The sequence below is a fragment of the Urocitellus parryii genome, chromosome 5 (genome assembly GCF_045843805.1).
Source record: "Urocitellus parryii isolate mUroPar1 chromosome 5, mUroPar1.hap1, whole genome shotgun sequence".
Classification (NCBI taxonomy): domain Eukaryota; kingdom Metazoa; phylum Chordata; class Mammalia; order Rodentia; family Sciuridae; genus Urocitellus; species Urocitellus parryii.
In genome coordinates, this window is record NC_135535.1 from 97,340,005 (window position 1) to 97,356,234 (window position 16,230).

The 16,230-nt window shown below is 35.9% G+C and overlaps 1 protein-coding gene across 1 annotated transcript in view; it reads left to right on the top strand.

Moving 5' to 3' along the window:
- Lrp6 (LDL receptor related protein 6) overlaps nt 1-16,230 on the top strand; it is a 180,430-nt gene that overhangs the window by 72,510 nt on the left and 91,690 nt on the right. The window contains exons 4-6 of the mRNA XM_026412107.2: nt 10,097-10,293; nt 12,063-12,194; nt 15,028-15,424. Coding sequence (XP_026267892.1) covers nt 10,097-10,293; nt 12,063-12,194; nt 15,028-15,424 — 726 coding nt within the window. The remainder of the gene's footprint in view (nt 1-10,096; nt 10,294-12,062; nt 12,195-15,027; nt 15,425-16,230) is intronic.

The following is a 16,230-nucleotide window of genomic DNA, read 5'->3' on the forward strand; positions in this document are numbered from 1 at the left end:
TTTCTTTTTCTTCATTTTTTTTCTTTTTTTTTGGGGGGGGGGGCGGAGTACTGGGGATTGATCCTAGGGTTGCTTTACCACTGAGCTACAATTTCAGCCCTTTTAATTTTTTATTTTGGGAAAGGGTCTTACTAAGTTGCTGAGGATCTTGCTAATTGCTGAGGCTCAATTTGCAGTCTCCTTCCTTAGCCTCCCAGGTTGTTGGGATTATAGTTGTGCACCATCATGCCTGCTATAATACTTCTTTTTGTTTTGTTATATTTCATCTGACAGAGCTGCTCCAACAAACTCTGTTTTGTATTACTATTACTGTTTGCCATAACTTTTTACTGTCAACAGATTGTGTCTTTGTATCTAAAATGTCACTTGTAGACAGCATATAGTTGGATCTTAGTTTTATTCAGTCTTGAAACCTTTGCCTTTTTTTTTTTAAAGAGAGAGGGAGAGAGAGAGAGAGAGAGAGAGAGAGAGAGAGAGAGAGAGAGAATTTTAATATTTATTTTTTAGTTATCAGCGGACACAACATCTTTGTTTCTATGTGGTGCTGAGGATCGAACCCGGGCTGCACGCATGCCAGGCGAGCGCGATACCGCTTGAGCTACATCCCCAGCCCCAACCTTTGCCTTTTGATGTATATTCACATTTAATGTTAATTATAATGTTAGGCTTACAGCTGGCCTTTTTTTTTCTTTTTATCTTAGGTCATTTTTGTCCTCTTCTGTCTTTAGTATTTAAATGTTTTCCTCTGCACTATTTTAATTCCTTTGCAATCTTCTTAAAATATATTTTCATTTAACAATAACTATTTGATAGATTGCATTTTGACAAAATCTACTTCATGAAACTATTAAATTTTGCTAATGCAGAAATTTCACTCCTGTATAGCTCTGTTACTACTTTTCTTCATGGTGTTATTTATATTTCATTGCTGTTACAGTAATAGTCATGTTAATAATTGCTTCATACAATCTTTTTTTTTTTTTTTTGTACTGGAGATTGAACTCAGGGGTATTTGATCACTGAGCCACATCCCTAGCTCTTTTTTGTATTTTAGTTAGAGACAGAGTCTCACTGAGGTTGCTTAGTGCCTTGCTTTTGCTGAGGCTGGTTTTGAACTCAAGATTCTCCTGCCCCAGCCTCCCAAGACGCTGGGATTATTTTATTTTCATTAAAAGCTGTTATTTTTTTTTTTTTTTAAGCTTACGGAAGAAGGCAAAGTTCATCATCAGTTTTCTGACTTTACAGAGAACTCTCATGATTGTATGTGTTTGGGGAAAAAAACCCAGCAGTTTGCTTTCTGAGATAATTGTTTCTTTCTCCATTTTTTTCTGTGCCTTATTTTTTCATTTTTTTCTCTTGTACCTATCAAACTCACTTTTCATTCTATTACCAGTGACTTGTCCTCATTTCAAGGCTGCCTCGAAGGGAACCCTTCTAGGGGTCCCCTAGAAGGTCAATTTTGAGAGTTAACTGTTGTTGGAAATAATGCTAGCCCATTCAGTGCTGATAATGGGTTTGTTGTATTCACTTATTCTTAGAGTAGCCACAACTCCTACTGTTCAGTTACTGTTCTAATTTTGTTTGCCATGCTTTCCAGTGTTGTCTTGGATGTTCTGCCCTTAGATATTCTATATTCCTTTTTGTTTGTTTCTTACTCCTTCTGCAGAGGTTCTGATAACAATTAGTAATGTCTTCTGGCTGTTTATAGTTTTCCACAACTTTTTCTGTCTTGGTGTTTTAATTTGCCACATAGTTTTAGAAATGTTGTCTTAGGGTTTCTGATTTTGCTATCTAGTTTGTTTTTCTGTAGAGGATTTATGGAGATTTTTCAGTAAATTGTGCCACCATCATTAATGTTATCTTTCTAGGTGTTGCTACAGCCTTTCTTATGGGGGAAACTCGCAAGATTAGGTTAAGATGTTAAAACTGCATGACAGTGGTTCATGGTGTGGTTAAAATAAGATTTATTACCCACATAGGTAGTTCTGAGATGGGGCAGTATTTCCCAGAAGGTGTCCAGAAACAGCAAGTGAGAGTGTGGAGATATTTTATAAAGAGTAAATCCAACTGGTACGGAATTTGAAAGTAGCAAATGCAGGATATAGCAAAAGAACTCTTTTACTCCGGGCATAGTGATATGAATAAGCTTTTTCAGTAAGCTGCAGAAACTGACAGACTAGCACTAAATCAAATCATCTGTTGGTGGGTCTATCTCAGTTTCTTTTCCTTGGTCTCCATAGTTGAGATCCATTTTTAAGCTCTAATTATTGTGACATACACTAATAAGCTGGACTATGTACAGTTATCTCCACTTTCAGCAACAAGTCCCCATTGACTGGACAAATAAGTAAATGACTCAACTGATAGTTTCATAGTGCTGCTTTTTGTTCAGCTCTGTTAATTACATCTTTTCTATTTTAAACATTTACTTTTATTAATCATTCACTAAGTGTTTAATTTAATAAGTACACTAAATTATGTATATCATATGAGATTTTTGGAATAAAAATAAGCTAACATCTTCACTCTCCAAAAGTTTATCTGATACAGAATTGATGAACAAGTAAATGTTTAAAAAAATAGTCCAGAACCTTATTTGAACCTAAAAGAATAAAAATGACTTGTAGGTGAGGAGATTAAGGAAAGCTATGAAATAGTGACATTTAAATTGGATATTAGTATGTTGAGGGCCACAGCCGAGTCGGGATGACACATGGCATTTTTGCCAGAAGTAGTGGTTGAGAGGTGACGCCAGCGAGCCTTTAAGATGATGACTTTTGAGTTCTCGTGGAGTTCCTGTTGAGTTCTGGTTGAGCTCTCGTGGGGATTCCTGAAGAGTTCGCATTGGTTGGGGAAGTGCCGGAGGAGGGGTTTTCCAGTTGGTGGTTCCTGGAGGAGCCGCATGTGTAGAATGTGCTGGTGGAGTTCAGAAATAAAGTTTGTTCCTGCTTGAGTGGCTCGTGATTTGTGCCAGCCAGACTGCAGTAATTGGCGGCCTGTGCGGGGAACGCCTGAAGCTCGGAGGTAAGTGAAATTGCTCTCCCCTAAGGGAAGGTGAGAGAATGGGTGACCATTTCAAAAAACAATGTGTTCTTGTTTTGATTTGTTTTGTTTTTGTTTCAAGCTGCCTATCCCTAGAACTTTCTCAGGCAAACTGGGAAAAATGGTTGGCTCAAGGTTTGAAGTTGTTTGCCCCTGAGGAAGAGATAGAAATAGACCACAAATGCACATGTCAAGAAAATAGGAAAATTGATACAACGATTTTTTGTTTCGGTTTTGTTTTGTGTTATCTTGTTGGGTTGCGTTATCTTTATAGTAGATTAGAAATTAGTAAAAAACAAACCAAAAGAGTGTTAAGTAAATTGTTAGAGGTTCAGACCATGAAGAAAGACATTTTAGATCAAGCAAAAGAGAAGATCTCTTGAGCTAGTCAGACAGAGGGAGAAAGACATTTTAGATCAAGTAAAAGAGAAGGTCTCTCGAGCTAATCAGATAGGAAGAAAATTTAAAGGAAAAGGGGCTATTAGGGAAAAAGCTACAACAGGAGGCTGCTACTAACACCGTTCTATCACCAGAGAGTGTAATTCAACCAACAGCTCCACCTATGGAGACAGCTGAGTGGCCCTCAACCCCCTTGGTTGATAGATGGGATCCTGAGACAGGACCTCAAAGATTAGCATGCCCTGTACTTGAGCAGGCAGGAGGGCAGCAAATTCACCATGCTTTAGATTTCAAAATAGTGAAGCAGTTAAAGGAGGCTGTAACAACCTATGGTCCCCAAGCACCCTTCACTGTAAGCATGGTCAAATCCATTACCAACTTGGACATGACGCCAGCAGACTGGGCTAGCATGTGTAAATCAGTGCTAAATGGAGGACAATATTTGTTATGGAAGGTTGCCAATGAGGAATTTTGCATGGAGACAGCTAGGTGAAATGCAGCAGCCGGTTACCCTCAAAGAAATCTAGATATGTTATTAGGAAAAGGACCTTATGAGGGCCAACAGCAACAAATTGAATATTATCCTGCTATATATTCACAAATTGCTGCAGATGCAGTTAGGGCATGGAAGACTTTACAAGGACATGGAGATTTACAAGGTCAATTATCTAAGGTAATACAAGGAGCTAATGAACCTTATGCTGAATTTGTAGATAGGCTTATTCAAACAGCTACCAGAGTTTTTGGGGACACAGAACAAGCAATGCCATTAATTAGACAGCTAGCCTTTGAGCAAGCAAACAGATGGTGCAAGGAGGCCATTGGACCATGGAAACATGGAGATTTAAACACATATATTAAATTATGTAGAGACATTAATGAACAAGGGCAAGTCTTGGCAGCTGCAGTACAACAGACTTCAGATGCCAGGCCGAAAACATGCTACAGTTGTGAACAAACAGGATATTTTAAAAGGAATTGCCCCATAGGAGGAGAGTTTAACAAAACTAGGTATCAAAGGGGTAGAATACTGGGTATTTGCCCACGATGCCATAGAGGGAGACATTGGGCTAATGAATGCCGTTCTCAAACCACCATAGAGGGTACTCCATTATCAAAAAACGGACAAAAACCAAGTGTTTATCCACAATATCGTGGAGAAAGGCATCAGGCTCCATTGTCAAAAAACGGACGGGGGGCCCAATGCTCCGAGGCCTACGACCACAGATATACGGGCCACTGGAGGAACCCAGCGACACCATCAGGGTAGTGCCCAGGAACACATTGTCTATTAGATCCCTCATCAGACAAACCAGAGGAAGTGCAGGATTGGATATCTGTGCCTCCGCCAGAGCAGTACTAACTCCAGAGATGGGAGTTCAAATCATTCCCACAGGGGTAAAAGGGCCTCTTCCCCAAGGAACAGTAGGCTTATTATTGGGATGCAGTTCTTCTACTCTAAAAGGACTTATGATAAGTCCTGGGGTAATTGACCCCGATTATGAAGGTGAAATAAAAATTATAGCTAGTTCTCCAAGGGGTATATCAGTAATTTCACCAGGAGATAGAATAGCACAGTTATTAATAATACCCAGCCTGCATGATAAATTTTCCAGTCGTACTATAGAAAGAGGTTCCAGGGGATTAGGCTCCACAGGTGTAGATTGGGCTATGCTGTCTTTAAATTTAGATTCTCACCCCATACTAAAACTAAATATTCAAGGACATAAATTTAATGGGCTACTTGATACAGGTGCAGACTTTAGCATCATACCTCGTCAAAAATGGCCAAAACATTGGCCATTACAACAAGCCACTTAAACGCTTCGAGGCCTAGGAGTGGAGACTAATCCTCATAGAAGTACAATGGTATTCGATTGGAAGGATCCTGAAGGATGTGAAGGAACTATAGAGCCATATGTATTGGATCATCTTCCTTTAAATTTATGGGGATGAGATGTCCTAGATCAATTAGGTTTGACATTAACAAATAACATCAATCCAAATGCACCCACTATTAGGGCTAGACAAGGTTTTAGGATAAAAAAAAGATTAGGAGAACAAGAACAAGGTATAGCAACACCAATACAAATAGATCAAGGAATAAATAGACATTGGGTTTTAAGAAGGGGTCACTGAGACAATAAAAATTACTTGGAAATCAGAAAGAACAGTATGGGTTCCTCAGTGGCCCCTGACTAAAGAAAAGATACAAGTAGCCCATGACCTGGTCAAACAACAATTAGCGGAGGGACATATACAACCTTCCATATCTCCCCATAATACTCCCATTTTTGTCATCAAAAAAAAAAATCTGGTAAATTGTGATTATTGCAAGATTTAAGAGCCATTAATAATGAGATGGTTATTATGGGACCTGCTCAATCAGGGATTCCTCAATTGTCTGCTTTGCCAAAAACCTGGTTTGTTTTAGCTATAGATATTAAAGATTGCTTTTTTTTTTTTTCAATTCCAATTCATCCTGAGGATAGTTTTACATTTACTGTCCCTGCGCTGAATCATGAAGGTCCTGATCAGAGATACGAATGGAAAGTACTCCCTCAAGGGATGGCTAACAGCCCAACTATGTGTCAAATTTATGTTAACAAAGCAATCCAGCCACTTAGAAATCAAAATCCTGAACTATCAAATATTTCACTATATGGATGATGTATTGTTAGCACAGAAAAATAAAAACACATTGCTAGAATGTTATGCCACACTTACAAACTTATTAATAAATTATAATCTAGAGATAGCAATAGATAAAGTACAATTAAATTTTCCAATTAATTATTTAGGAGTTCTATTATCCTCAACCATGGTCCGTCCACCAAAAATTCAAATACGAGTAGATCAACTCAAATCACTTAACGACTTTCAAAAGTTATTAGGAGACATAAATTGGATAAGGCCTTATCTAGGCATACCAACAGGAGAGTTGGGACCTTTATTTGATATCCTAAAAGGTCCATCAGATCCAAATTCACCCCGCATGTTAACGCCTAAAGAAAGAAAGGCATTAAAAATTATTGAAACATATATGGAAAATATGCATTTGGATAGAATTGATATAAATTTGCCTTTATTATTTATTGTAATACCAACAAAAAATATTTCTACAGGAGTATTTCGACAAGAGGGTCCATTATTATGGATACATTTATGTTATTCTCCTAACACTATTCTTACTAGGTATCCTGAGGCTGTATGACAATTAATACTCAAAGAAAAAAAAGCAACAAAGGGAGTGTTTGGAATTTCTCCCAATAAAATCATTACTCCATATACTATGGATCAAATTGATGAGTTAGCTAATGAGTTAAATACTTGGGCAATAATCATGTGTAAATCTAATGTTTCATTTGATAAACACTTACCATCTAATCCTTTATTGTCTTTTTGGTCTTCGCATCCTGTAGTTTTTCCAAAAATGACAAGAAAAACACCTATCATGAATGCTCCAAATATATTCACTGATGGGTCAAATAATGGTACAGCAGCAGTAGTTACCCCTGATCAAACTTTACATTTTTAGTACCCAAACAATCAGCTCAAAAGGTAGAGCTTAATATAGTATTACATTAGTATACTATATTTATTGATTCTAAAAAGCTGTTAATTTTAAAAAGGTATTTAGGGACAAGGGCTGTAGCCTAGTGGCACATGAGGCACTGGGTTCAATCCTTAGCACTGCATTAAAACAAAACAAAATAAAAGCATAATGTCCATCTACCAACTACAAAATTTTTTTAAAAAGTATTCAGAGATTACTTCTTGAAATGTTTACATTATAAAATGTTAGCCTTATCAGAAATATTAAAATATTAAAATGTATATCCTGAAATTGATGTATCATTTGTGAAATGTTAGTAACAAACATAATATGGAATGGCTTTTGCATTTGTTGTGATTATTTATTTATTTTGGTATCAGGGATTGAACCCAGGGTCTTAACCACTGAGCCACATCCCCAGCCCTTTTTGTTGTTGCTGTTTTTTAATATTTTATTTTTTAGTTGTAGTTGGACACAATACCTTTTATTTATTTATTTGTTTGTTTTTAATGTAGTGCTAAAGATTGAACCCACGGCCTTGCACATACTAGGCGAGCACTCTACCGCTGAGCCACAAGCCCAGCGCCCCCCCCCCACTTGCCCACTAGGTTGCTTAGGATTTTGCTACATTGCTGAGGCTGGCTTTGCAGTTGTGATCCTCCTGCCTCAGCCTCCCAAGCTGCTGGAATTACAGGCATGTGCCACCAGGCCAGCCCAGTAGAGTACATTTTAACATTATTTGAGGTATACAAAGGAGCCAGGTGGTGCATGCCTGTAATCTCAGCGGTTGGGGAAACTGACAGGAACATTGTGAGTTAAGAGCCAGCCTCAGCAAAAGTGAGGCACTAAGTAACTTAGTGAGATCCTGTCTCTAAATAAGATACAAAATAGGGCTGGGGATGTGGTTCAGTGATTGAATGTTCCTGAGTTCAATCCCCAGTATCTGCTCCCATTTAAAAAAAAAAAAAAAAAAAAAGAGGATACAAAGGACTTAGACCTATTTTCTCTCCTCCAGAAAATTTCAAAGATCTGAATATGCCATTTGCAGTTTTTAAAAATTTGTTTAGTTGTTGATGAATCTTTATTCATTTATTTATATGCAGTGTTGAGAATTGAACCCAGGACATCCGTAGGCAAGCGCTCAACCCCAGCCCACCATTTGCAGTTTTTAAGGATAGTTGATGAACTGCTAAATAACTAAGTATTTATTCTTTGTTTTTCATTGATATTACGTGCCTGTCTTGGCATCTTCTCAGAGTTCTGTGTCTTCCCATAAAGAATTTTGGAAGGCTTTAGTGTAAAATATTTAAAATTGGACTTAAGTTATTGATATTACTATTGTAAATAACCTACTTACTTTAATTAACATAATAACTGCCCATTTTAAAAGAGGAAACAAGCCCCTGTGTTGTAACAGTTCTTTTAGGGAAAGAAGAGGGATAAGTTATATGGGGAATAGAGAATAAGGTAAATCAAAGGAGAAAATTTTGGTGGTATGGGCTGTCAGAGTGATATGAAATTCCAAAATATAAAGTTTGTTTGGTAAACTAATCATGCTAACCTATATTCAATTTTTTAAAATAAATCTGGCCTGAATTTATGACACTTTAGACTTGGATCATCCCATGTACAATAACAGATACTATTTTTTGCTTAAATAAAAAGTTTGCCTGGAGCAGTGGTATACACCTATAATCACAGCAGATCAGAAGGCTGAGACAGGAAGGATCACAAGTTTGTGGCCAGCCTCAGCAACTTAGTAAGACACTGTCTCAAAAAAAAAAAAAAAAAAAAAAAAAAGACTATGGATGTAGCTCAGTAGTAGAATGCCCCTAGGTTAAATTCCTAGGACGTCCCCTCAATTATGTTATTGCTCTTGAATTTAATATATTAGTAGTCTGGTAGATATTAGAGATAAGCAAGAAACCTCATGGATCTAAAAATTCAATTATCTTCCTTTAGATATGTGGTTATTATTTCTCTTCATTAGCTTACATTCTCCCTCTCTTCCTAGGGTAGACTTAGAAGAAAATCTGAGGTTATGAAAATATCAAAGCATTTATTTTCTTGAATATTATTTAGACAAAGCATGATTTGTTAATTATTCTAGAACATTTACTAATTATGTAACTGACACTTTGCAAAGTTCTGTGTCTTGATTCCTAAATGCTCTTTTCCTTTTATATAATATGTATTGCTTTTTTCTGGGTCTCCTTTGTCTCATGACCATATCCTTTTAGGACTTCCTTTAGACTGCCTGAATTGGGAGATTAAATAACAATATAGCAAAAAAGCAAACTTAAATGTTCATTTGCTGGAGGTTTTTGGGTTTTCTTTCTGAGTGCCATTTTTGTTTTATCTATATTTGCACTACCAGTTATTAAAACTATAAGAAGTGATGAAAGAAATGGGCTCAGATTCTTTGTTCTTCCACATCAGGAAGGAATATCTGTCTGTTGGCTGATTTAAGTCTACTTAAATCACAATCCCAGTTGTGACCCTTGGGATTTTCCTTACTGCTCACCTTTTTTCTTCTGATGATATGTAAAAGAATGGAAGATGCGAGTCCAGAGATAGTAGTTGAGAGTGGAAATTGACAGCCTCAGTGCTTGTACTTGGGCTTTCTATATCAGTTGGCGTATAGTGAACTTGGGACCTACTGTCATGTTAGAAACCATTCTGACGTGCTTGGTTGGTTTTTGTTTTGTTTTCATGCCAGGGATTGAACCCAGGGGCACTTAACCACTAAGCCACATCCCTACCCCTTTTTATTTTTATTTTTAATTTTGAGACAGGGTGTCACCAAGTTACTTATGGCTTCACTAAATTGCTGATGTTGGTTTTGAACTTGTGGCCTCCTGCTTCAGCCTCCCAAGCCACTTGGATTATAGGTGTGTACCACCACATGCAGCTTTATTGGGGTTTTTGAACATCATCTGAATTTATCAGGTGAATTGTTTTCCATAGATGTATTTGACTTAAAGATATATGCTTAAGATTTGTGTGTGTTAATGTGGACAAAGACCATTTTAATGGAAGTGAGGATGTTACGATAAAAGAAGAAAAATTAAAAGTGAGTTTTTCTTTTTGCATTAATAGACAGGCAGTGGTTAAAGGTTCTCTTCCACATCCTTTTGCCTTGACGTTATTTGAGGACACATTGTACTGGACTGACTGGAACACACATTCCATTTTGGCTTGCAACAAGTATACTGGCGAGGGTCTTCGTGAAATCCATTCTAACATCTTCTCTCCCATGGATATACATGCCTTCAGCCAGCAGAGGCAGCCAAATGGTAAGTGATCTTAATTTTTAAATTGTAAGTTGGAATAGCTTTGTAGCTCTTGGATGTCTGGCTTTAGTGAGAGTCAGGAGAAAGGACATATCTGAAGGTAGTAGGAAAATATTTAAAAAGGGAAAACATTGAAATGTAATTCAGGTTAAACAATAACCTAAATCATTTGTATCCTTATATCTATCACTGTTATTACCTTGCACTTTGTTTGGGGTAGAGGTAGTGGAAGTGCATTAAAAAATTGAGATAACTCATTTGCTATGCTTATACACAAATGTATTTCTTGTTCATTTTATTTCTCTGTGGGCGCTTGCATGTATTCATGTGCGAGCATTTAAAAAACACTTTTCTTGAATGGAAAACACTGTTATTCTAGTTGGTAAATTTAAGCACCTCAAAATTTTGCTGAATGAAGTATCTGAATAAACAATTCCCTGCATATCTCCCTACCTCCTCCCCCACCTTTAAATTTAGTTTTGCTTCTATTTTTGGTCACCTTTTAGGATGACTTGGGCTGTGTCTGTTGACAATGACCTCTTGTAAGAGAGGAATGGAATTAGGCTTAAAAGGAATATGAGAATGTTAAGTGTTTGGCACTTGTGTGTAGATAAATGTCTGGCATGTGTCTGAATATATTTCAGATTGTGTTCTGTAACCAAAAATGAAAAGCTTTTGGGTTATGTGTTGCTTTGTATTAGCTCTCTCCATTTAGGGGGCGTTAGTCAAATTCTGGATGTGTTATATTGGAATCTCAGGATCATGAGCCCATAAAAACATTTAAAACTGTATTGTGAATTACTCTTTTATTAAAAAGAAAGAAAGAAAGAAAGAAAATGTTTAGTCACTTGTGAAATTTTTATTCTCTTGGTCACCCTAAGGAGAAATTTTTTCCTCTGTGTGTGTGTGTGTGTGTGTGTGTTTTTAATGTTACTGTTGATCTTTTAGTTTTACTAGTTTGAAAATTTGCAGTTGTCTTTGATGTTACTCTCTTCTTTTCTCTCATATTCCATTGGTATGCATCTTATGTTGAATTTTTAAATTTGAATATTATTTGACATTCATTTCTATAGTTTCTACAAATTTACTGATTAGTTTTTTCTGCTTTAATTTTTTTCCCTCTTTTAATCAATTCTGCTCTCTCTTCTGTTAATCTTTCCAAGGAACAGCTTTTCAACATTCTCCTTTTCTTGGCTTTCAGTACCTTCTATTACAGTGTGTTCCTGTCCTGTATGCTCATTAATCTTTAGTAACTATTAGTCAATGGAAATCATAACTTCCAACTGTATTATTCACCTCATACCTTACTCAGTGTATGGCCCCCAAGATTCTGTTCATAGTAATTTAATACATTTGAAATGTCCTGTACTTCCTGTCCTGCAGGCTCCTGCCATATCCTCTATACTCCATGAAGCTTTTCCTCAATTATTTAAACTTCAGTGACTTATTTCATGTTTGACTGTATACTTACTTATAATGTGCAAGATTGCATTTAATTTCCTTGTTTTATTGTTGATTTTACCTTACTGATTAGATTTCGAGGATCTCCTACTTTACTTTTTGTTTATTACTTTTTGGATCTAAAGTGCTAAGTAAATTCTCAATGATTAATTCCTTGCAGATGGTTTGGTAGTCAAGCACCTGAATGACATTTGGTAATAATTGTGGTTTATCACAGTTTTTCATGTTATAGTTGTTAACATTTGTGTACTGAGAGTCTGGGAGGTCATCCTTAATCATTGGTATTAATCAGTGTGATTTATATTTGACAGCTACAAATCCATGTGGAATTGATAATGGTGGTTGTTCCCATTTGTGTTTGATGTCTCCAGTCAAGCCCTTTTATCAGTGTGCTTGCCCTACTGGGGTGAAACTCCTGGAGAATGGAAAAACCTGCAAAAATGGTAAGAAGGAAAACATTTTATGACAGCAATTGAGGTTCTTTTTTTTTAATATTTATTTTTTAGTGTAGTTGGACACAATACCTTTATTTTACTTATTTATTTTTATGTGGTGCTGAGGATTGAACCCAGGGCCTCACATGTGTTAGGTAAGTGCTTTACCACTGAGCCAGCAATTGAGATTCTTTATGATTTATTTCTCTATAGTAAACTCTACATGTTATAGTGCTTTGGGAGACTAGTTACTAACAAATGGTTATATAACAGGAGTGTTTTATGGCATCTTTTGAATACTATTTAATCAGTTTTAATATTTTAAGAAATGTACTATTTTGGGAAAAGATAGGTACTATTTCTTTTCTGTCAGATTTCATAGTTACCGATATCATAGCTAATTACTATGGGAATTGAGTATTATATCTCATTAAATACATTTTCAACTATAGGTGGCACTTGTAAGTAAAGAGCCTCTGTAAAGGAAAAATGTTTATTAAATCGTTTAGCTATAAAGAACATCATGGAATAAATATATTTTCTAACAACGGTTGAATGATATTTTTAATTGCATTTTTAATGTTAGAGAAGTGTTTCCAGAAGAAGAAAAAAATTCCATATTACACTTTGCCTCTTCTCCTTACTTATTCTTAATTCCCTATATAGAGAGAGCCTGTTGGAGAAGTGTACTGATTTAGGACATTTCAAGGGACTTCTGATTTGGAAGAACACCAGTTCTTCTCCTTTTCTTCTTAATGAGAATATTATTCTTCATTCTTACCCCTATGGATTACCATTTGGTTCTCTAGGAACCAGCAAGACCTGGTAAAAAAAAAAATTGTTGTTTAGCAGTGGCTTCTTTATCTAACTATGAAAAGCAGAAGCCTTTATTTCAGCGCAACAGAGAATTCCTGGCAAGGAGGTCAGGGAGTCAGAAAAATGGAATTGAGTTCATGTACTAGATGTTTGTTAAGACTTGGCATTGATAAATTGTCCTCATAGTCAAAGGTGAAGCAGGCTGACTCTAGTCTGATAGTTTCCATGGCAAACAATAATTTGGTTTCAATTTAAAACAAAAGGTTTTTGTAACGTTGCTTTTTTGTTTAAAAATGTAGCTTGACTTTAAAACAGAGGATTTATTTTAGCAATTGTGTTCTGTCTACTGCTTCACAGTTTTTGCAGATGTACATATTTAACAGTTTTGAATTTTAGGCATACATTTGTCAGGTAGAGTAGACTGAAGTTAGCTATTATGTTTTGATCATAATACCCATATTAACAGCTTTATGACTTATTCATTTGCTGAGTTTTGACTGGTTTCTTTTGGCAGTCAGCAGGACCAGTGAATTGTATAGTATTCCTAGTTTGTACTTGATATATGGCATTTTGGGATATTCTTTCTCCATGTTAGAGTTCATTTGTAATTAGCTCTGGAGTTAGAGAGAGAGAATTTTTTTTTTTTTAATATTTATTTTCTAGTTCTCGGTGGACACAACACCTTTGTTGGTATGTGGTGCTGAGGATCGAACCCAGGCCGCATGCATGCCAGGCGAGCGCGCTACCGCTTGAGCCACATCCCCAGCCCAACTCTGGAGTTAAATAGCTGATGTTATGTTGAGAGGTGTCATTCCTCTAAGTTTTTACAAATATAATTCCAGATGGATGCTTGAAGTTTATATACCCGTATTTTCTTTTGGACACTTTTTTGGGGGGTGGGGTGGGTTAGGAATTTTTTCTTGCTCTTTTAGTTGTCAGTATGCTTATTATTTTTAATTAGTGTTTTATAGTTACATGATTGGTGGTTTACTTGAACACAAAAAATGAAAACAGAGTGAGCTTAATTTTCTCATTCCCAGTTATCTTTTATTGAATCCTAATTTAGGTTAAAAACAGTTCGTAAATAAATCCCATTTAAAACTCAATGAAATAAAAATTTTAAATTTTTATTCATTTTTTAATAGTACCATCATGATTTTTATTGAGTACTTATATGCTTAGTATCTTCCTGAGTTTTATATTTATCTCCTTTAATTTTCACAGCGACCTTATGACATTTAAATGTAGAAATGAGGCTAGAGAGAGTCTATATTTTGCTTAAGTTTGTATAGCTACTTGAATCAAATTGGATTCACTACTCCTGCTACCTCCCCCCCCCCCACTACTCTTACTCTTAAACACAGTGTTATGTTTATCTGGTTCCCTCTCTTCATTGCTTTTTCCTTCTCCAAACTTCTCTTGTCCTCAGTTATGTCAGGTGTTGCCTTGTATTTCTTTGTTAAGACTGCTTTATTAAGATCTAATTCATATTCCATAAAATTCTTCCATTTCAGGTGTATTATTGAGTGATTTTTAATAAATTACTGAGTTGTTTAACCATTACAATACTGTAATCCAATTTTATAACATTCACATTGAACTCAAAAGATTTTTGTTCTAGATTTCTGTAGCTTTCAAAACATGCTTCTTGAACAAAGGCTCTGTATCCTATATCTCCTTCTTCCTTTAAATATTTAGCTACTCAGAAATTACTTAGTCATTTTTTATTACATTTAATAAGTAATTAGATAGCTGGGTATCTAATTAATGAAACCAGGAAGTGTTTTCATTAATTCGTCCAATTCTTTATTTGGAGAGGTTAGCCATTATAGAGCTTGACCTCAAATAAACTCTATTTCATTGTGTTAGTTTTCATTTCTACTTTAAAGAGAACTAATTTCCTTTTGTACTCATGTATTTTATATTTCTTAAAGAAGTTCTGCATTCTTTCTTTAGAGAGGCTAAATTTTGGCTGTGGCTTTCAAGTGATTTTTTTTTTCCCTTTCATTTCACTTTGTTGTTATAGGTGCTACTGAATTATTACTTTTAGCCCGTAGGACAGATTTGAGACGTATTTCATTGGATACACCAGATTTTACAGACATTGTTCTGCAGTTAGAAGACATCCGTCATGCTATTGCCATAGATTATGATCCTGTGGAAGGCTATATTTACTGGACTGATGATGAAGTGAGAGCTATACGCCGCTCCTTCATAGATGGATCTAGCAGTCAGTTTGTGGTTACTGCTCAAATTGCCCACCCTGATGGTATTGCTGTTGACTGGGTTGCACGAAATCTTTACTGGACTGATACTGGTACTGATCGGATAGAAGTGACACGGCTCAATGGAACCATGAGGAAAATCTTGATTTCAGAGGACTTAGAAGAACCCCGGGCTATTGTGTTAGATCCTATGGTTGGGTAAGAAACTCTGCTGATAGTAAATATGTCTGGTGTTTCTGTTTCCTACAGCCATCTAAAAACATCAACTCAGACAATGTGAAATACATAAAGTTTATGTTAGTTTTAATAAATAGTTTTTTAATGGCTGTTTTTAGAATATAATGATTGGAATAAAATCTTTCTAGGGTTGTTTTTTTTTTTTTTGCCTCGGATGTCTTAAATAATTTATCTTTCTAAATTAAGTCCATATTTGCTGACTTTGGGTGTTGTCTGCAGATTTTGCTCAGATTGCATCATGACCATGAAAAATGTGGAAAGAAATTATTTTCAGAATTCTTTCCCTTCCTGTAGAAGATTTAATTTCATTCCATTTCAGTATTTATGGTAAAAATATTATCTTACTTCATATTTCTCCAAATATATGAATGATTTGGTTTCTAAAAGCTTGTGAGGCCATATAGCTTTACTCCATTTTGGGGGGGGGGAGGGAGCATACCACCCGGACTTTAGTCTGAGGTAGCACAACTTTCTACATACTTCCAAATGTTATTGTGGGATTCATTGTGGGGATGAACATAGTGACAAATTATTATACCTCATTGTATACCAATAATCATCCAGAAGCCACAGGAATGACTTGGCTTTTCAGGGAGAATTAGACGAATTCATTTTGTCATCTGGATATTCCTACTAGGATAACTTTTTTGTCAGAGAATGATAAGCATCAAGAAAGTTCATGGGAAGAGGCACACAATATTGTTTTAAAAATCATGAATAAATATGGAATCTTATTGGGAAGCATTTTCAGGATCAGTGTAGAAACA